We start from the raw sequence: 21,655 nt of genomic DNA, 5'->3' as shown, positions 1-21,655 counted from the left end.
TTGCACTTGCCATCTTTTGGGATAACTACCCTATCCAAAGTATATTCAAATTCAGTTTTAAAGCTCCTGTTTGTAAATATTGTAACAGTTGATTTGCCTCCATTAACCTTCATATTATTTTCTTCAACCCATTGTTGGATACTCTCAAGGTCTCTTTGTAATTCTGAACAATCCTCAATGGTATTTATTTCCCTATAAACAATTATGTCATCTGCATACAACCTTATTTTTGATGTTATATTATTCCCTAAATCATTTACGTATATTAAGAAAAGTAACGGACCGATTATACTACCCTGTGCAATTCCCTTCCAAACTTTCTCTTCCTGCGATACGTTATTTCCTACTTTGACTTTCTGAACCCTTGAATTTAGAAATGTTTTCACCCAACGTGTAACCCTTACGTCCAGTCCTATTCCCTCCAATTTCTTTAATAATATTCCATGTTCCACTCTATCAAAGGCTTTGGAAAGATCTATGGCTATGCAATCTAACTGGCCTCCTGAATCCAACTGATCTGATATGTCCTGCTGAAATCCCACCAGTTGTGCCTCACAAGAAAATTTCTTTCTAAATCCATACTGGCTCCTCATGAACCAATTTTTATCATCACATATCCCTCTGATGTACTTTGATATTAAACTCTCCAGTATTTTACAAACTATACTGGTCAGGCTGATTGGTCTGTAGTTTTCTGGTTTCCTTTTATCACCCTTTCCTTTATAAATTGGTATTATTATAGATTCCTTCCATTCCTTTGGTATTACACTATTATTTATGACATAGTCAAAGAGAAATTTTAAATAAGGCACTTTGTACCACCCCATTGTCTTTAACACCTCCCCAGTAATTTGATCACTTCCTGCTGCTTTTCCTTGCTGAAGCAGTTGGATTTCTCTGAAAATATCTTCATTTGTGAATGAGAAGCTTCTTGTTTCCCTCTGTGTCTCTCCTTCTGTATCTTCTGTTTCGGTTTCCAACTCCTGACAATCATCTACTGAATATCTGAATTCCTTACTAAAGAGGTTTGCTTTCTCAGTATCTGTTAAATAGTGTTCACCCGCGTCTCCCACCATCGTAGGAATTTGGATTCCTTTTCCTTTTTGATTCCTGATATATGAATACAGCTTTTTCCATTTCCCTTTGTGGTCATTACGCTCTTGAAGAATGCCATTCATATAATTCTCTTTTGCTTCCTTTTTCACTCTATTCAGTTCCCTCATTACCTGTTTTCTAGTTTCTCAACTCTCCCTACCTTCTTTGATTTTCCTGTTTACTATTCTACATTTTCTTTTTAATTTTCTTATTTCCTTTGTATAATAAACAGGGTCTGAGGTCATTTTACCCTTCTTAACAGGTACAAATCTCTTCTCTCCTTCCCAAATGATTCCTTTGAATTTAGCCCAAAGTGTATCCACGTTACTCCCTTCACTTATCCAACAACTGAATTGTGATTTAAGGTAAGTCCCAAATTCATCAACTTTAGTTTTTCTGTACAATTTCTTGTCTTGTGTGACCCTCTTATTAAGCCTTTTTGGTATCAGTCCTACATCCATTATTACAGCCTTATGGTCACCTATTCCTTCAATTACCTCAGTTTTATCAACAATTTCCCATGGTTTAATCAAGAATACATCTAGTAAGTTATTGAGACGAGTTGGTTCTTGTACTACTTGTGTAAATCCTCCCTCCCAGATTAACTTATTTGCCAGTTTCTGTTCATGGGCTTCACTTGTAGCTCCATTCCATTCAACTTCAGGCAAGTTTAGATCTCCCCCAATTATTACCACATCATTATTATTGTTTTTATGAGTATAATCTATTATTTTCTCAAATATTTCCACGTCCCTTTCCTCTCTTCCTGGTCTGTATGTTCCTATAATTCCCACCTCCATCATATTATCACAAATTAATTTTATCCCTAATGTTTCATCCCTTTCATCGGTAAACCATTCATGTGAACAATAAGTTTCCTTCACCAGAATAAACACACCCCCCCCCTCCCTTTTTATCTCCTCGGTCTCTACGATAGACTGTGTACCCTTCTGGAAATACTTCTCTGTTACCCACCCCTTCTCTCAACCACGATTCCACTCCTATCACCACATCAGTCTCATAAGATTCCATCAATGTACCGAATTTTAATTGTTTATTTACTACACTCTGACAGTTTACCAAAAGCAATCTCAGACCCCCTTCCTCCCTAAAACTTGACTGTTGCAATTGGTTAACTTGAAATTCGTTACTTTCCTGAGTTTCATTTTCTAGTTGGCTGAGCCAGCTTAAAGTATAGCTGGCTCTTTCTACTAGTTTTCCTGGTCAGTATTATAACTCAAGGGAGTTGCCTCTTTTACAGTACATATCTTAAGATTAATAAAATCTAGAACAATATTTGCTATCTTTTGTTTACCTGAATTGTTTAGATGAAGGCCATGCTTTGTGTAACAGTGTCTCTCGAAACTGCTGCTATCAATTACCTGTGTATTACGAAAATGTTTACAAATTTTAACCATATCTGTATTAACTTTGTCCACTTCAATGTTCACACACGAGTCTCTAATCAAATCATACCTGTGGGGCACGTTCACTACAAAGATGTTAGTGTGAGTCAGCTTACCTAGTGTACATTTAAGTTCAGAAATGACATTCTTAGCGTCGTTGTGAGCTACGTCGTTCGTCCCGCCGATGATCACTACTGCATCACGACTTCCGAGATTTCTTGCCGCCTGCTCCGTGTTTTCCAATACCTTCGTCATTGGGGCCCCAGGATAGATGACAGCCGATGCTGCAATATCTTTATTGTTCATTTTCTCCGCAATTCCCCTCGCCTGGCTATCACCAAAGTCCATATCAATGCTGAGCCATGAGAAAATGGGTTAACAGAATTTAATGAAAATCGGTATGAAAAGTCAGGCAATAAGGAACTATAGTCTACGCTATAAATAATTTTATTAACCCTGGTTGAAATGGTAGTTTAGGGGAAGATGCCTGATATTTAATTAATTACCTATGTTATTGGTCCTATTGAAAAGTACTACATAACAAAAGTTATAAAGAACACAATTTTCGATCATCCTCTATAGAAGACTAATCAGAGAGAAGAAATGGAAGGGTTCCAACACTTCGAAGAACGCAGGTATCGACCTAAGAAAGACGTGAATTCCTAAGCCTCCATACATAATACTGTCAGGGTCAGAAAAGGACAAGAAAGGCACAAATAAGTGGAAGCAATGCCAGGATTCGTGGACAAGGTCAGATTGTGAAGATGTTTATAAAAATAAGAAAAGTACGTAAAGGAACAATCACTTGAATAAGAAGACAAGAGGGAACAAAGGAGGATTCACTTTACATTAGATGCCCTCTTATCATAGAGCTGAAAGAAAACTAAATATGCAATATAGAAAGCTCAAAATTGATAGACAATAGCATTACATTGACCATTGTTTGTCGTGACGTGCTTTGTCTTCTGGTACCACTGATCTCCGATAGATGGGATTACTGCTGCGTGCCGCCTGAGTAGCTGGGGAGTTAGATCTCTCTCTGTCATTGCTCTGATATTACGGGTACATAAACATACTGGTTCATGATAGCATTCCAGCTGTTCAATCCCTTCTCTAAGGAGTGTTCACAGCTGTCTGCAGCCTGGTAACTTTCAACTGTTCGTTACAAGTAAGAAACTGTGCGGCTTTTCATTTGATCGAGTACTTCATATGATAGCATTGCTTTTAAGTGCAACATTCCTTTTGATGTCATTGTAATGACCTTTGTTTACTTCAGTTGGGAAAACCACAAAAATAGTCTTTCTGAGAATTCCATAGCAAAGCACGGGTACATCAGCTAGTATTAAAATAAATTGTTTTTGCTTAACAATGAAAATGCTTGTAGATGATTTGGGACCTTAAATTAAAATTTCTATGATACAGTATTCTTATGGAGAGGGTCCACATTTAAATTATGACAAACATTGATCCTGTATAATGCTTTTCATGATATAAAAAAAAAAAAAAAAAAAAAAAAAAGGTTCTTGCCTTTTGATGACTTAAACTTGAAAAGCTGACACGACATCTGTTTCTTACTTCCACGTGTGTCTGTGTGTTGTTATTGGTAATAGAGTATTCATTTGTTTGTTCCCACAGCGACACTGGAGTACCTCAAGGAAGAGAGTAACTACATGCCTCGCGTTGGTGCCATCGGTCTGAGCGGCGTGGCGGGCTACGTGCTGGGCATGAGGGGCGGGATGGTACGACGCCTATTGTATGCCTCGGTGGCCTCTCTCACCATGGCAGGGCTCTGCTACCCACGCTACGGAGCGGAAGCTTCCAAGGAGGCTTTGTTCTACGTCAAGAAGGCCTGCGCCATCACCTACAACTTCGTCTATGGAGGTAACGAGTGCTGGGCGTGGGCTTGCAGAGAATGTTATGTTAGGATAGCCGGCCAGCCATAGTCCAGTGTATTTCTTGTTCCAGTGAAGCCCGACGGCCTCAAGCTGCCGCACCCGTCCAGCCTTCTGGAGGATGGTGGAACGGAGAAACATACTGACGCTGCGCTTGCCACTGTTCCAGGTCATGTGCGGGTGCCAGTCAGGGAGTCGCCAGATCAAGCGGTAAAGCCTGAAGCAGCTGGAGCAGAGAAAGGTCACCTTCCTGAGACCGGAGATTCCTCTTCCAGTGGTCCTACCTGCTATTGTCCTGACCCGTTCGTCACCGGGCACTCTTCCCCACCCGCCCCTTGTGAAGGTAACGATAAGCTTGACGAGCTTGCCGAACAAGCTGCCGATGTTGCGTACTGGGGCTTTCGTATTTCCTAATGGTACCCATTGTTGGTGTAATTACTGTAAAAGTCGTCACCCCACATTTTGAATAAGTAGCATTTAGTCACTAGACACGTCTGTGGTGTGATGGGAAAGACTGCGATAGAGGTGGTGATATTTAGAACTAGCGCTAGAAATAGTGCGTACATTTCCTTTTTCTTCAGCAATGTTGTCATCATACTATCACACTCATTGCAAAGCCACATCCCCATGCATGAAGATAGTTTGCTGCAGTACTTGGAGTAAGTTCACATACTTGCTCGTGTTCAGGCCGATCATGTTGAATAGAGGTTTCTTTTGTCTTGAATGCAGTTTTCTAACCTACCATGTATATGAACTGCTATGTTTTCCATGTATAATTTTCTGAAGTCCTAATTTTTCCTCTAACTTCACTTTGATTAATCTTTGAAGAGTATAGTATGAAGCAAATGCAGGCTTTACTACCCTGCCCTGCATGTTCTCAGTCACCAGCCGGGTTTATATCCTTCTTAAATCACAAAACTAAAGAGCCCTCTTTTCCCACAATTAGGTTCTGATGCAATTATGCAATATTATTTTTATATGCATTTAGAATGTTGGTATTAGTATTTTATGCTGTTCGTGCTCTGCAAATTGTGCATTCATAACTTTGTCAGTCTTAAGGAATTATGAGTGATCTGTTATTCTTACAGAAATACTGCCAACCATTTTTTCGTTTTTGTGGGTAACAAGTGGTCAGTGGTTCATATGGTACATCAATTTTATTGAATGCCTACATCTCTTGTTTTCCATATATTTCAGTATCCACAAACTTTGTGGTGTGGTTTACTAAATCTACACCTGTACTCTGAGGCAGTAATACGCTCCTTTCCAGTCTCACCCAGTCTTCAAATTGTTTCTCTAGCCATTGTCATTTTCACGTTCATACCATGTTGGGTTGTGAAAATTCCCCAATCTTTTTTTCTTCTTGTCAGTTTTCCAACAGGATTGTGTGGACCTTTAGACTTGATAGGAGCCCTTTAGTAGCTTTGAAGGTTCTGACAAGTTTTGATCAATAAACACAATTAGCATTCAAGAGACCCGTCTCCAGTCAGTAACTACAATGTCATTTATACAGAACATGTACTTCCAACTGGCTTACTTTAAAAATAGGTCATTACAATTCAGTGTATTACAGATATTAGCACGTTAACATGTTTGTAAGTTGCTTATTAGAAGATAAAGTTTCAAAAGAACATCATGTTGAATATTTTCTTTTTTATGATTCATTGCTGGTTGTAGTTCACCCAACAAACCGTCGATGCTCTACAGAATAATATTTCACGCTTACCACTTCCTCCCTGCAGTCTAGGAGTAGGAGCGTGCCTCATGCATGTAGGCCATGGATATTTACAGGAGCTATCTGATGGCGAGAGGATTCATTGTGCTGAACAGAGGTCCATGAGGGCTCTAGGACCATATACATTCCTAACAGTGACTGTCACAGACAGCTTGGAGCTGATACTCTAACAATTATTATCCCATAATGATTGCTAAGAATGCTCCATTGATGTGGGGAAATTAACACCTGCAGTGTTTCTCAGATATAAAGAGAAGAATTGTAACATACAGAACTTCTCATGATGGCAGCTGCAGTCAGCTTATCACTTCCTTTCCATCCTCCATTTCATTTCCAAACGATGGTTCAGATGTGGTGTCTTAGTTAAAAGTAACTAATTTATAATAAAGTGAACTGTTCAGAGTGTGTTTTATGGAGCACTTCTGGTTTAATGTAAGTTATAATATAACTTAGCTTGTCTCGAAAGTTAGTTGTCTCCCTCACAAAGCAGTGTTAAGATAGAATTGAGATCATTCAGGGAAGAATTACATTTGTTCCTGCACAGTACCAAATTGATTCTGAATGGCATGGTCAAAGTGTGTTCAGTTTTGACCTCAGCTTGCTATACTAATGTTGTTTGTAGCTAGTTGGGTACTGATTTCGAACAAGGGAAAACAGTTTTGAGTCTATTCTGGTCATGCGTACTACAATCTGCACAACTCCAGTTGAAGAGCCATTTCTCAGATTTTATGAGTGATTTAGAAGGCAACAGTGACTTGATAATAATTAAAATGTTGAGGATGTATTAGAGCTGAACAGATTGAGAAAAAATACTGTATTTAAGTAATGTAACTAACGAACTAGGCCTATAATTCTGAATGTTTTCACTTGCTTTCAAAATATGTACACTATATTGCCAATATCTTCATATTTCGAGAATGAACACTTCTTTATGAAGATAAGTTTTTAGAACATTTTTCGTTCGGTGAACTCCCTATTGCATTGATGCCACACAACTCTAAAATCCTCATATATTTTAAATAAGTTCCTTAAGTCTTACACACAGCCTCTGATATCCAAGGTACAAACTGATTTTGTCGAGGTCAAGTAAATTCTCAAAATAAGACAAATAGTAGGAAAAGCTGGAGAGTTTTGTACCTGTCTTTACCTGCTTCCTCAACTACTAAAAGAACACAACTGCATAATTCAAAAGACTCTTAATGGGTCTGCCCTGTCAATACTATATTATGTACAGAAAACAATACTACTTTACATAAGTCGTACGTAATACCAATAGAATTATTAGACATTCTATAGGTAATGTAAATTTACTCATTTGAGACAAGTATTTCAGGTTCCCTATGGGAATAGATTTCTGTAACATCAGTTGTACGTTTTGAGAAATTGACCCATTCTCTTCATCAGCGAACAGAATATTAAAATGAAGATTGAATTTTCACGACCGCATTGTAATCGAAACAGACTTTCAACGTATTAGGTCGTGTTACGTACATGTGGCCACTGGTGTCCGGCTGGCCATTTTTGTTCTGTACTTAACATCTCTTCAACACGTACTACATGTACGTAACACGACCTAATACGTTGAAAGTCTGTTTCGATTACAATGCGGTCGTGAAAATTCAATATTCATTGACATGCCCCACAACGGGCGACTTAAACGCACTCTACAGTGTGCTAGCAGCAGTGCCAGACTTGTAGCTCAGATCCTTTCAAACAGAACAAAGATGGCCTAGGCCACCATAGCTCAATTGGTAGAGCAACCGACGCGAAATCGGGAGGTTGTGGGTTCGGATCCCACTGGTGTCCGGCTGGCCATTTTTGTTCTGTACTTAACATCTCTTCAACACGTACTACATGTACGTAACACGACCTAATACGTTGAAAGTCTGTTTCGATTAGAATATTAAAACATTCATACACAGATCCAAAACAAATTACAAATGATCAACATTTGATATTTTACATCTAAAGTTGGCTTAAAAACTATAGTCCTACTATTATTTATTTTATTTTACATTTTATGGCCTACATTGGACTACTCTGGTCAATTGTACACATTTTTTATTTCCTATCAGCCCAATATTTCTTTATTCTGAGAGATGCTGTCTTCTGTTCTTCAATTGAAAACACCATCCCTATTATTATTATCATCTAGGTATTATTGCCCCAAGTTGCCACAACATCCTTCTTGAAGTTATGATATGTGATACAAACACCACTGATATAGTCTTGAAGGAATTCAGATGGCTGTTTATATATGCTAAAATAATATCGCTAGGCTTATGTCCTTAAAATCTTGTTGGCCCGCTATGAAATTTAAAAATAACATTTTCACAATCTTCAGTGCGCATGTTTGGCCGTCTGCAATGCTATGAACCTTGATATCATTTAGGATAACAGTTTCACATGTGTAATGGGCCGACCCTGTATTATGCAAAATTGAACAGTGCGGATCCAGTAATGTCCTGTGACATTGGTTTTTAAGCATGTCAGGGTGTGTTAAGTTCTTCATTTCTAAAATGAAAAGTGGATCAAAAGTTTGTTTTATTTTCAAGGTTCCAGCATTCACAGAGTATGAGAACTTACGTGCTTAGCGTAGCTGCTTTATGTGGGTCGCACCGTGACAACAGGCACTGAAGACACTTTATGGGCATAAGAAAACTGAGAGCAACTAGCAGGAAAGGGAGGGGGGGCATGTTACGCAAACTGGAGAAACCTCAGGGCATGTGGTCTCGGATTCTATGTTACTTTATCTCTTTTTTTTAAATTTACACACACACACACACACACCTACTAATTTGAATAACATGTTTTTCTCCATGGAACTTTTATTTAAATTATCTCTGTTATGTTGTGATAGGTAATTTCTAATTTCACCAGAACAGTCATACATTTGCCTTTTTGTACCAAGAGTAATAACTTCATATCCTATTCTTTGTTCGTAAAACTGTGGTTATCATTGTGTTTATGTTCGCACATGATTGAATATCTTGCGTGTATTTTAGAATTTGTATGCTCATTATAACAAATTAATATGCTTCTGCCATTTATGTGAATTAAAAAAGATTTTATTATTCAATAGACAAATGTTCATAGGTAGTTCTTGTGTACTATCCACGCTCTGATTACTTGCTACATATTTGGGAATAAATTGTATACAGGGTTATTCACCTAATATGTTACACGGAAATAATGTCTAAACCATTAACGATAGCGGTATTCTGTTTCCATATTCGTAAATGGTACCCAGGGCTTGTAAAATACTGTGCTACTTATTCTCATGGGGTGATTAATAACCGAGATAATGGTACTAACTCCATATTTTTAAATAGAACGGCACAAATTCATACAGATGGCCGGAAATTTCAACTGCACACAAGTTCAAATACATAAGTATTTTCAAAATCGGACAGTTACTTTTTGAGATATCAATAAGAACAGCATGTGCGGTTTTGCATGCCGCATCAGACAGCGTGCAGTCGGGCAAGGACATATTGACGCAAAAGTAGTTTCCTGGGTGTGATTCCAGCCACATAATGGATAACAGGCATGTAAGCATATCATACACATGGTTTGCATAACACAGGACACCTAGGACACCTTTGCAAGTTATAAATCTCATTCCGTATTGATGGTTGTCACTTTACAAATAAAAGTATTTATAAAATCCTCCTTATCAATACAAATCAACTCATCTGTTAGATGAAACAAAGTCTATACATGTTTCGGCCTATTCTCCTATAGCTCCTTCTGAAAAAGAAAATGAATAATGTCCGAGCTAGACTTCATTGTAAATGATCCTAAGGATGTGGGCACGGGAACATAACGTCTCGTCAATGTAATATTCCTTTCCAAATCCTTCCCATTCCCATCTGTGGGGAAAGACGCCGACTGAGCACAACCTGTTACACATGGATTTCAAAACAAAACCAAAAAACTTTAACCTCCCTTCCCAGTTGTGCCTTCGCCGGTCATACAATAACGTTACAGTACATCACATTATGTGTACAATAGTTTAGAGTACATGCCTGGTATCCGATCTGCGGCTGGAATCAATGCTAGGAAACAGCTTGCGTGCCAATACGTCCTTGCCCAACCACAAGCTGTCTGATGCGACACAAAAGCCAGCAGTATGTATTCATGCCGTTCCATTGAAAAATATGGAGTTAACACCAATATCTTGGTTATTAATTACCCCATGATAATAAGTAGCACATTATTTTCAAAGCCCCTGGATATCATTTACGAATATGAAAACAGAATACCAATATCTTTAATGGTTTAGACGTTATTTCCGTGTAACATCTTAGGTGAATAACCCTGTATAAAAGTAAAAAACACTCGCTCACTGTTCCTCAGGAATCAGCATGACATTTTGGATATGCTATTTTAATATTACACTTTATGAAAAGTATGGACGAATCGTATGAATGCCTGTTAATATATGTGAATACGGCATATATTTTATTTTCTCTGGGATTTTCAAGAAGATATTTTGGTTTATTAATAATCTGGTTTTTTATTCTATTGGTCTACCTAATTCCTAGAATAACCGTTATTACTTCCTTTAGTTAATAGAGTGTTAAGCGCCCTGTTAGACTGGCCTCCTTATGTTGTCTGGAATAGTTAGAATCTTTCTGGATTACTATGTTGGTTTGAGTAGGTTTTCTATATATCTGGTATTCTAGATATTGCTATATGGAGGTAATTTAGATTTTTATTTTCTTCACATTCAATTGCAAACTTAATGTGTTTGTCTTTCCTTTTTAAATATTCGAGAACTTCTCAGGTTTTGGTTCTTGTTCGTTAATGACTATCTTATTGTTAAATAAATAAAAATTATTTTCTAAAGTGAAGGTTAATATTGTTAAGAACTCTTCTATTTCAACAAGATTTAATCCACTGTGCTGAAAGAAATTATTTCTTATAATATTAATCGTTTTTGGAACCTGGTATATTCAAATCATAATCATTTTCCTTTCCCCTTGATCATTTGTAATTTGTTTCGGGTCTTTGTATGGTTTTTTAATATTTTGATCGCTGATGAAGAGAATTACAATAAACTTTTTAATGTCCACCTATTCAATACAATAATAATGTTGTTATATAGATGTAATTACAACATATTAATTATATACAGTACTAGTTTCGACGCATTTTTACGTCATCTTCAGCTGTACAAAGAAACGGTGTCATTGTTTTTATTGTAGATATCATAGGGTTTTATATTACGCACAATTTAAGGTCTATCATGAGTTTTATATAAGTTGCCTATTTTCTGTTTCTTTGTACAGCTGAAGATGACGTAAAAATGCGTCGAAACTAGTACTGTATATAATTAGTATGTTGTAATTACATCTATATAACAACATTATTATTGTATTGAATAGATGGACATTAAAAAGTTTATTTATTGTAATTCTCAGTTCAATACGAAAAAAAAAAAAGTAATTTCTTATGTTAACTGATGAAGAGAATGGCAAAATTTCTCAAAACATGTACTATTGATGTAAAGTAGCATTGTTTTGTGTATATAAAAAAGTATTGACAGGACGGACCCAATGAGAGCCTGTAGTTGTCGTAGTCCGTATGGACCTGGTCGGATTCATTAAATCTGCAAAACGACCAACTATGCTGCTTATAAATAGGAAAAGTTGTGGCAGGTGCTTGATGAATATCACTGATCTGTATGACGGTAGATATCTCAGAATACTTCAGTGTGTCTCGTGGCATCATGTCCCCTCTACTTTACGTCTATGGCGAGTATATCATAAGGAAGGTACTTGATTGGGTTGAAGGCACTTCAGTTGTTGAGAGAAGAATTAACAAGCTGCTTGCCGGTGAGGAAGAGTTTTCCGGAATGTTTAATAAGAGTGAAGAGTGTGAATCTTGAGTATTGGCTGGAGCTCAATCTCATGGTGATTGAGACAACAATAAGTGATAATGGAAGTTCAAGAAAGAGATAAGCAGAAGGATTTTGCCGAAATAAGATGTTCTGAAGAAATTAACTCAAATCTGCAAGAACAGAGAAATAACTAATAAAACAAAAATCCATCTCATTGAAATCCTTGTATTCTGTTTTCTCCTATGGCTGCGAGACTTGAGCCATAAAGGTTTGTGATAAATCGCATCAATGGCTTTGAAATGTGGTGCTGGCGTAGAATGCTTCACGTGCCTTGGTCCACAAGAAGGATCAATACATCTGTTCTTCAGGATGGAAGGATTTTAGAGCGCCTTTCTTCTCACGTCAGTCGAAGAATACTGCAGTCCTTTGGACTCGTAGAGTGGCCACCAGGAGAAGTGCTTGCTTCACTTGGTACAAATATCCTTACTGATTGGAGAATGACCTGCTTGTGCCTCATGCACCTTTGTACCGGTCATACACTCAGTTCATTTCAGCGGTTTCAATTCTTTCAAGTTCTTTTAAGGTCTTCCAGAGTTCTCCGATTATTTGGATAAACTTTCCCCTTCAAAGCACTCCACAGATAAAAGTCACATGTTGATACATCCGGTGATCATGGTTGACACAAACCTTCGATGATAGTGTGGTTTTCCATGAATAATTTGTGATTTCTACACAGTGTTTTGCAAGAAACATGAAAAAAATGTGAACGGGGCTGTGCCGCAAATGTTGATCTAAAATACGTACTGTGTGAGAGGTACTGTAAATGGAGTACCTAGTCTGCAAGACCAGAGCAGTAGATGTGTTCGGCTAGAATTCTCCTTTTAATGCTCGACGTTGGTGATTTTGAGCTGTTTGAAATTCTGACAAGCCTCTCTTTTCTCTCTCGAGGGTTTAAAACCCTTTATTATTATTATTATTATTATTATTATTATTAGGTTCGTTACGACCCCTGAGGATCACGAGTGACTTGTTCGGTACGTCTTCTTTCTTCCCAATACCTCTTCATTCTCTCACTCCTTCTCTTTCTCTCGGCTTCCGTGATCTGAATCTGGATCCTGGTGTTTATACATCTGTGACCTTCCACAACCTTTTTGTATTTGGACCTATCCTGTACTGTTATCAGTGGATATTTTTCCTTTATGCCAATAGTCTCCCAATCTTCTCTGACTTCCTTCATCCACTTATTTCCACTTAAGCAGGTTGCATTCCATATCTTCTTCGTCAGCCTACTGTCATCCATCCTCATGAGATGTCCAACAAATCCTAACCTTCTCTTTCTTATCACACTCGAGATTGGTTCTATACTCGCATATAGTTCCTGCCTTGATCTGTGTACCCAAATTTCACCTTGCTTTTTGGTGCCCCATATATGTCTCAAGATTCTTCTTTCCTCCTTCTCCAATTGTATGCAAGCTCTCTTGCCTAATGTCAGCGTTTCAGTTGCATATAATGCAGCATTCCTGATGGTTATCATGTAGTGTCGCAGTTTGCCGTTCCTCGAGAGGTTCTTCTTTCCATATGTAGTCATGGCTGCATATCGTAGTTTCAGCAGCAGTTGAGCTCTGTCTGCGGTACTTTTGTTGCTTTGTACTTTACCCGTGATGTTCTCACCTAGGTACCGGAAGCTGTCGACTCTCTCTACCACTTGGCCTTTTACATTCCAATCGGTCTTCGTATTCAGTACCTTCGTCTTGTTGTAGGCTATTTTCAGACCAACCTTTGCTGCAGTTTCTGCTAGATTTGCTAGTGCCAACTTTGCTTCTTCCTTCTCATGTAACAACACCATATCATCTGCGAAGGCAAGGCAATCCACTATGACATTGTTTTTGATCGTATATCCAATATGTACACCTTCAATTCCCATGGTTCTATTCAACTGTCTCCACTGCTTCACCACTTCATCCAAAACTAGGTTAAATAATATTGGCGACAGCCCATCCCCTTGTCGGACTCCTGTCTTAATTTCAAAGCTGTCTGACAACATACTCCGGTATCTTACTCTAGCAGTTGTATCCTTCAATGTTTCCCCCACCAATCCATGTGTCGTAGAATCCAATCCTCTGTCGCGTAGGATGTTCAGTAGTGTGTTCCTGTCTATTGAATCGTAGGCTTTTGCGAAGTCTGCAAATGTAACTATTGTGTCTTTTCCTTTCCTGTGTCTGTGTTCTATGATTCTCTTTAGTCCAAAGATCTGTTCTACGCAGTTTCTCCCTTTCCGGAAACCACCCTGGTATTCTCCTATGGTCGATTCAAGCTGTGCTTCCACTCTGTTCAGCAATAATCTCGAGAGTATCTTGTACCCAGTATTTAGCAGCGAGATACCTCTGTAGTTATCCAGTATTCTTTTGTCTCCTTTCTTACGTACTGGTATAATTATCGCTTCTTTCCAGTCGCTAGGTATCTTCTTATTTATCCAGATGTCCATTATTATTCTGTACATGCTTTCTTCCATTGCAGGACCACCCCATTTGATCTCCTCGGCGCATATACCATCATTACCTGCCGCTTTGTTGTTCTTGAGATCCTTGATTGCCTTCACAACTTCTGTTTTGGTGGGTGCGGTCGTCCTTGGTTGATGTCTCTGCTATACTGTAGAGTAATGCTCCCTGTGGGTGCTTCTGTGTTCAGTAGATCTTTGAAATATCTTGCCATTTCCTCGCATACATCTTATTCTCCTATTTTCATCTCGCCATCTTGTCCTTTCACAAAAGGTTCTCTCACCTCATAACCCTTTATCCTGCTCTTCATCTCCTTAAAGAAGGATCGTGATTTATTTTTCTTAAACGCATGATCAGCTTCTTCCAGCCTCTCATTCCACCTTTTCCTTTTGGCATTCCTGATCGTCTTGGCAGCCATCTTTCTCGCTGTCTCGAAAGTTGACAGGTCCTCTTCCTTCTTGGTAGTCTGCCACCTTACCCACATCTTCCTCCTGTACTCTACCGCCTCTTCACATTCTTCTGTCCACCACTCATGCTTCCTTCTCTTGTTATTAGTGGCCAATCGTTTGGATTCTTCTCTAACCTTATCCTTTAAGTTTTCCCATTTACTCTCCACTGTCAGGTTCTTCATGTACTGATCTTGGTTTTTGTTCAGCAGTTCTCTGTCGATCTGGTGTGAGTTTGTGTTTGTATTTCTCCTAGTTCTGTTTGGTATCCATCTACATTTGATTTCAGTAAGATAGTGGTCAGACTCCATCCTGCTGTTTTTCCTGACTTTGGTGTTCATGATCTCTGCATGGTTTTTGTCTCGGATCGCTACGTGGTCTATCTGCCTTTCACCAATTCTATTGCCCGGACTTACCCAGGTTGTCTTTTTACTCGCCTTGGCTTTGTAGTGTGTGGTCATGATTCTCATCTTGTGTCTTTTGCACAAGTTTGCAAGCCTTTCTCCATTCTTATTTGTTCTCTTGTGTGCAGGGTAATCCCCTACAGGGCCTTTGAATCTCCTTTCAGTGCCTAGCTGTGCATTGAAATCCCCCAGCAAGATCGTGACACCTCTCTTGTTTGCTTCCGTTACTACCTTATCCAGTGTGTTCCAGAAGTTCTCTGTCCCTGCCTTGTCTGTTTTGTTCTTATCATTTGTGGGGGCATGTGCATTGACAAGTGTATAAGTTTTATTGCCAATTTTCATCATCAAGTATGACAGTCTCTCATTCACACCCTTCCAGTCAATGACACTACTCAAGAAGCTTCGGTCTACTATAAACGCCGTACCAAACATAAACGGCTGTTGCTTCATCTTGATACCCGGTTTTCCCTTCAAAATTACATATCCTTCTGATTCCACCGTATCTTCATCTCTGAATCTCGTTTCCTGTAGAGCCAGTATGCCGATTCCATGTTCTCTCATTGCATCTAGGACTTGTTTCAGTTTCACCACTCTGATCATGGTCTGTATGTTGATGGTTCCCAATTTAAAAGTTCTCTTGGGTCTGATCTTTTGTGACCGGCGTATTGAGGATGTTGAGGTATTGGGGAGCTCCGACTCTCCCTCCGCACACGATACAGGTTCCCCAGAATCCGACAACCTGCTTGCGTCGACTGAGGTCAACGGGGGATTAACTCCCTGGGGTAAAGTAGTGATTATCATGTGCTCCATGGTTACTTCACAAGCCGAAGTATTAAGCTGGGCTACCGCAATATCGGTAGCGTTGTTACAACTGAGGTAATGAGCCCCAGAGGGCATTTTATACCTTCTGCCAGGATAATGTCACCCTAGTTGGTCAGGGCTGGGAGTAGGCATTTCCTCCATACCCCCCGAATAGCTATGGTTTTCCCGCCAATACTCGGGTGGCTGACTGCACTGGTTTCCCACTGGGCGATGGGGTCGCCACATCCCTACGGCTTGTTTAAAACCCTTTATTGTCCAATTGCTGCAATATTTTATGACAGAAGGAAATTGTTCGCACCACAATTTTCTCATATGACCCCTGTTTGATGTTATTTTTGCTGTGTGACATTCTATCACACTGGAGTACCTCAAGATAGTAGCACAGTGGTCACTACGTATATTGGTCCTTCATCTTAAAAATGAAGACATTGAGCACTGCCATTGCACATACTGTCTGGAAATTATTTTCATCTGAAAACTTCCTTGTTTACGTAACGCTCACCGGCTCGTACATGTTGATAAGGAATCATTTGTGTAGAGAATTCCATGTTCATAGGTAGAGGTAGTTTGAGCATTCACGTATCATCTCATGTAGAGCTGACACAAACTGCAACACGCATGTACTTCATCAAGCTTCTGAGCACAATCACAGCATGTGTAAGAATGAACAGGCCGTAGGTTTAAAAAATTGTTTTATGCATTTGTAACTGGTCCAGTTGTACACATTTTTTTCTTCAAACTCTGAACGCTGCTCTTTGCAGGTGCACTAACAGTAGCAAATAGAACCATACATCTTGCACAGCATGGCTGCGAACCTGTTCTAATGGTACTGACAGAGATGTTGGAATAAATGGGCTCCTTCCTAACAGCATATCCAGACTTGACCGAAGCGAGCAGGGATGGGCTAGTTTTTCCTGGGCCATCCTGTATGTGAATATTTATAGAAGTATGTTTGCCATGTGTGCACAGTTCTGCAAGATGTTCATGAACATGGTGGTTCCGAATGCTGTGAGTTCTCTACTAGAACACATCTAAGTTATAAGCCTCTAGTTAGAGGATTTGCTGTTGAAAGTAAAATGTAAGTCACCTAAAGAACATGAATCAGCAGTTTATGTAATGTGCCTTTTAGATTCATGTTTATATTGTTATGTTTGTTTTACTGCACAGAAGTGGACCTTCTTGTGGGTTGCTGTTAGACCTGTTTTCTTCTTTATGATTTTAGTAGACATCAGTCCCCTTCAGTTTCATAACATGGTGTAGATAAGTGTCCTCGAACTAGAAATGTTATAAACATTACACCTGCTGGTAGAGATGATGAACAAAGTATTCAAAGCTCTCCAGACTTCTCCCTCTTGTGAAATTACTAGTGTCTAGCCCCAGCGTGGCTTCAGTATTTCACAGAATCTCGATAATGTCAATCACTCAACACAAGGAGAACGAAAACTTCATTAACGGGTGAGAAAAATTCTCCTGGACTTGTCACTTTCTCCCCCAACAAGCAATTATTTTCTGTTTTTCACTTTATCACTTAACAGGATATTTTTCAATCTAATAAATGCCATCTTTGGGTTACCAGATCCCATACAATTGCATAAATAAACTTGTCATATAAGCTGGGTGCACCTGATGAGAGAACACTTAAAACAAAAGGTGTCTCTCGTGCAACACCAAACTCGGACACTACCATACTGTCATCTAGCCAGAAGCCCTGTTTGCCTCCAAGTGCCTGATCCTTAACAAAAAAAGGTCTAGCTGCAAACTAGAGATCAAAGAAAGGAAGATAATAGGGCCAGTCAAAGTAGAGGGTGAATACAGGAACTCTATAACTACACAGAAAAGATCACCACAGATGTGGCCAGGAAGAGACGCCTGACCTTCTATGGGCACTTATGAAGAATGAATTATGCCACAGTGACCAGTCGTATTCTATCCTCCTGGCAGAAGAGAAATGGGCCGATTGCAGAAACGATGACTAGTTTTAAGCCTTAGACAACATCTACCTAAACATCTAAGTTGTGCACGGTCTTCCATTGCATAAACAATGTTCAGCTGGTATTTAACTAGACATCGTTTAAAGTTTCAATATTGGTTTGAAAATGGAGACAGAATTATCTTTCACGTAACTCTTTGCTCGTCGCAACCAATGAAATTCGTTGGTGCGCGTGCAGAACGCTAATCAGCAGTTGTCTTCCCACACATTACTCAAATATGGCTAAGCATGAGCATGATTTGCCTGCAGAAGAGAATATCGCTTTTGGTGGAAATTAAATCTCATAATATTATCGACACTAAAGCGACACGCCACCACACGAGGAAATCTAGCTTTGATTATAGTGTTGTTTCGGTGAGTATAATCTAGGCATAGAATTTCAAGGATAAGTGTAATCTAATCGTAAATAGCTTCGGCAAAGGGAAGATGAAATAATAGTACTGTGTAATCAAATGAGTTGTACGGGTCATATAGATGTAGCTTGCACTCTGGAGATCATCGGTTCGAAACAGATCATCGGCAGCCTTCAAGATTGTTTTCCATGGTTTTCCTATTTTTACACCAGGCAAATACTAGGGCTGTTATTATGGCCACGGGTCTTCTTCTGCAGTCCTACTCTTTAAATCCCCCTGTGGGTGGAGGTGGTAGAATAACACCCATGGTAACCCCCTGCCTGTCATAAGAGGTGACTATAAGGGGGCTCTGAACTTTGGAGCATGGGTTGGCTGAGTCCTGGCATTGCTTCCATTTACTTGTTCCAGGCTCCTCACTTTCATCTATCCTATCGGACCTCCCTTGGTCAACTCTTGTTCTTTTCAGACCCTGACGGTATTACGTATGGAGACCTAGGGAGTCTTTCATTTTCATGCCCTTTGTGGCCCTTGTCTTACTTTGACCATACCTACATTTTTCGAAGTGTCGGAACCCTTCCATTTTCTCTCTCTGATTAGTGTTATATAGAGGATGGTTGCCTAGTTCCTCTTAAAACAATAATCACCACCACCTCTTTAAACAATCACCACTATCGCCACCACTTGCCTTGTCCTATCTCATAGTTGCCGAAAACTTATCTGAATAAGTGCAACAATTATAAGAAAACCCACATACAACCTACTATTTTTTTTAGTTGTCACTATTATGCGTGCTTACTTGGCAGTAAATATAAGCGAGTCCTCCCGGTTGATGTATGTGACAGCCCTCTGACGATTGAGACAAGTAATTCTGACACATATGTAGTCAAAGTGACCTATAATTCCATGGAAATTATCCCATGTATAATAAAATACAATCGATTGACAAGAATTGTAGTCAAGTTGGAACAGTTACCGGATTGCTCCTTTGTCAGTCTCAAAAAACAAGTCTATTAAATAGCGGAATCTTATTTTAAGCTGTACCTCCCGGTACATTTCAAATGAATTGCTGCGATTTTGCAGCGGAAGACCGACAGAGAGGCCATCGGACTAATCTTTCCTCCCAGAATCATCTCAACATGATAATACAACTTATATGTTTCATGGTACATAACCTCTGATTATGATTCACTCCTCACATTTGAGGTTAAATAGTGTTCTCGGCAATGTTTAAACTTGGCCGATTGAACATCAGTTTTAGATAGTGTCTAAGTGATAAATAACGTTTCTGCAATGTAGCAGCCATACTTAGACATTGTTTAACTGTAGACATTGTCTAAACACCATTTCTGCAATCGGCCCAAAGATTTAGACCAAAACCCAAACCAAACCCCATGGCACTACAGCTCTTGAAGGGCCTTGGCCTACCAAGCGACCGCTGCTCAGCCCGAAGGCCTGCAGAGTGCAAGGTGCCATGTGGTCAGCACGACAAATCCTCTTGGCCATTATTCTTGGTTTTCTAAACCGGGGCCACCATCTAACCGTCAGACAGCTCCTCAATTCTAATCTCCGGGTAAGAGGCAGGCACGCTACCCCTACACCATGGGGCCGGCAAAAATTTAGATCCCAATGGTTAACAGAAGTGGCTAAAGACCTTCAGGAACTAGGAATAGTTGAAGGTGACATCAGAGACCGTTCACCACTCAGAAGTATTCTGAGACAAAGGAGGTTCCAGGACAATCTGCCCCGTAAGAAGGCAGGTGCCCTCTGGACAAAGGAGAATTATGGCTGCATGCCCTTCCTGACTCCAACCCCAGTTTTGGACTTAAATGAACGAAAGCGAATGAAACTGGATAGGGTGGTGCAAGGAATCATCTGTGGCCTATGAATAGGAACTGTCCCAGCATTTGCATGGATGTGAAAATGGGAAACCACAGAAACCCATTCTCAGGACAGCCGATGATGGGGTTCAAACCCACGTGTCTCTCGAATTCAGAGTTTGGCTCCATAGCCATAGCACGCTAACATGAATGGCCAGGTTGCTCGGTCACTGGTGGTAGTGATGATCTATGGCCTTGGTTCCTATGCAGGCATTTTCATTTTATGCCACGTAGGTTCCCTGCATCTGAGTTATGAGTTCCATTTTTATCTACCAGTTGGTAAAGAAACAGATCTTTAATTTTGTTGAGTAAACACCATATTTGTCAAGAGATCATTTACATGCTGACATCGTACATGTCCAGTTCTGTGGCTAAAACTGTTCAGCACGCTGGCCATTGGTCACTTGGTAACAAGGTCCCATTGCTTATGTACCTTATTATTAGATTTATAAAATGAGATGCTATTTACATCACTACTTTAATAAAATTTTAACTTATTCTCTTTATTTCCACATTTTAGTGCAATAGTGATTTGTACGTTTGTTGTCCACAGATGAGTAATCTCTCCCAGAGCAACCCTGCCGACAGCGACCTCTACACGAACAGGAGGTAACCAGGCTGTGTGTTATAGTCAACCAATATTTGACATGTACAAATTGCTCGTCCCCTGTGTATCGCTCATGAAGCTGATAGTATTACAGAACATCCATTACTTGAACTTTTATTTCATTTTCCCTATCTTGTTATCCTTTTCCCTCTTGGGAACCAGCAACATTTAAGTAACACATTAGATTCCTACAGAGTATCGTGGTGGACTTTCGAGAACAGTGTTAGTTTCAGCTGTTCTGCCTAACGTCAAGGTTCCTTCATGTGTTATTGCATGTTTCTGAGCTCCCATTTTATCCTCGTCCTCACGATGGTAAGACATCTTGCTTATTAGAGACTAGCAACTTACACATTGGAACAACAGCCTCCGAATAATGATATAGTTTCTGAACACAACAGTGCACTTGTGAACAAATTTACTGATCTAGAAAATCACAATCTAAATAATAAATCAATATTTCATAATAGTTGTACACATTACTATAGCAGAATGAGTTAATGTAACTATTCTTTAACTGTGATGCACTTGGTGTAGTTTGTTTTCAATTGTGATGAGCAAGGTCTTTCAAAAATATCAGGTAGGTGTAGAGTTGAGGATGGAAGACAAAAACAATAACTCCTAAGTAGATGTTGGCATGAAGAATGTTGAAATACAATATAAATACTTAGGTAGCCTCTTCAAAAAA

The 21,655-nt window shown here is 39.4% G+C and overlaps 1 protein-coding gene across 3 annotated transcripts in view; it reads left to right on the top strand.

The window, feature by feature from the left end:
- Positions 1-21,081, top strand: part of Mic26-27 (MICOS subunit 26/27) — a 69,333-nt gene extending 48,252 nt beyond the window's left edge. For 2 of the 3 annotated variants that reach the window (XM_067158435.2, XM_068230396.1), the window contains 3 exons: positions 4,137-4,382; positions 4,467-4,603; positions 20,917-21,081. In XM_067158435.2, the coding sequence (XP_067014536.2) occupies positions 4,137-4,382; positions 4,467-4,603; positions 20,917-20,976 (443 nt within the window). In that variant the 3' untranslated portion in view covers positions 20,977-21,081. The remainder of the gene's footprint in view (positions 1-4,136; positions 4,383-4,466; positions 4,604-20,916) is intronic. The other variant, XM_067158437.2, reaches the window with a different exon arrangement.
- Positions 21,082-21,655: the final 574 nt, after the last annotated feature.

The sequence above is a fragment of the Anabrus simplex genome, chromosome 14 (genome assembly GCF_040414725.1).
Source record: "Anabrus simplex isolate iqAnaSimp1 chromosome 14, ASM4041472v1, whole genome shotgun sequence".
NCBI lineage: Eukaryota > Metazoa > Arthropoda > Insecta > Orthoptera > Tettigoniidae > Anabrus > Anabrus simplex.
This window is presented reverse-complemented; position numbering and strand designations above follow the sequence as displayed.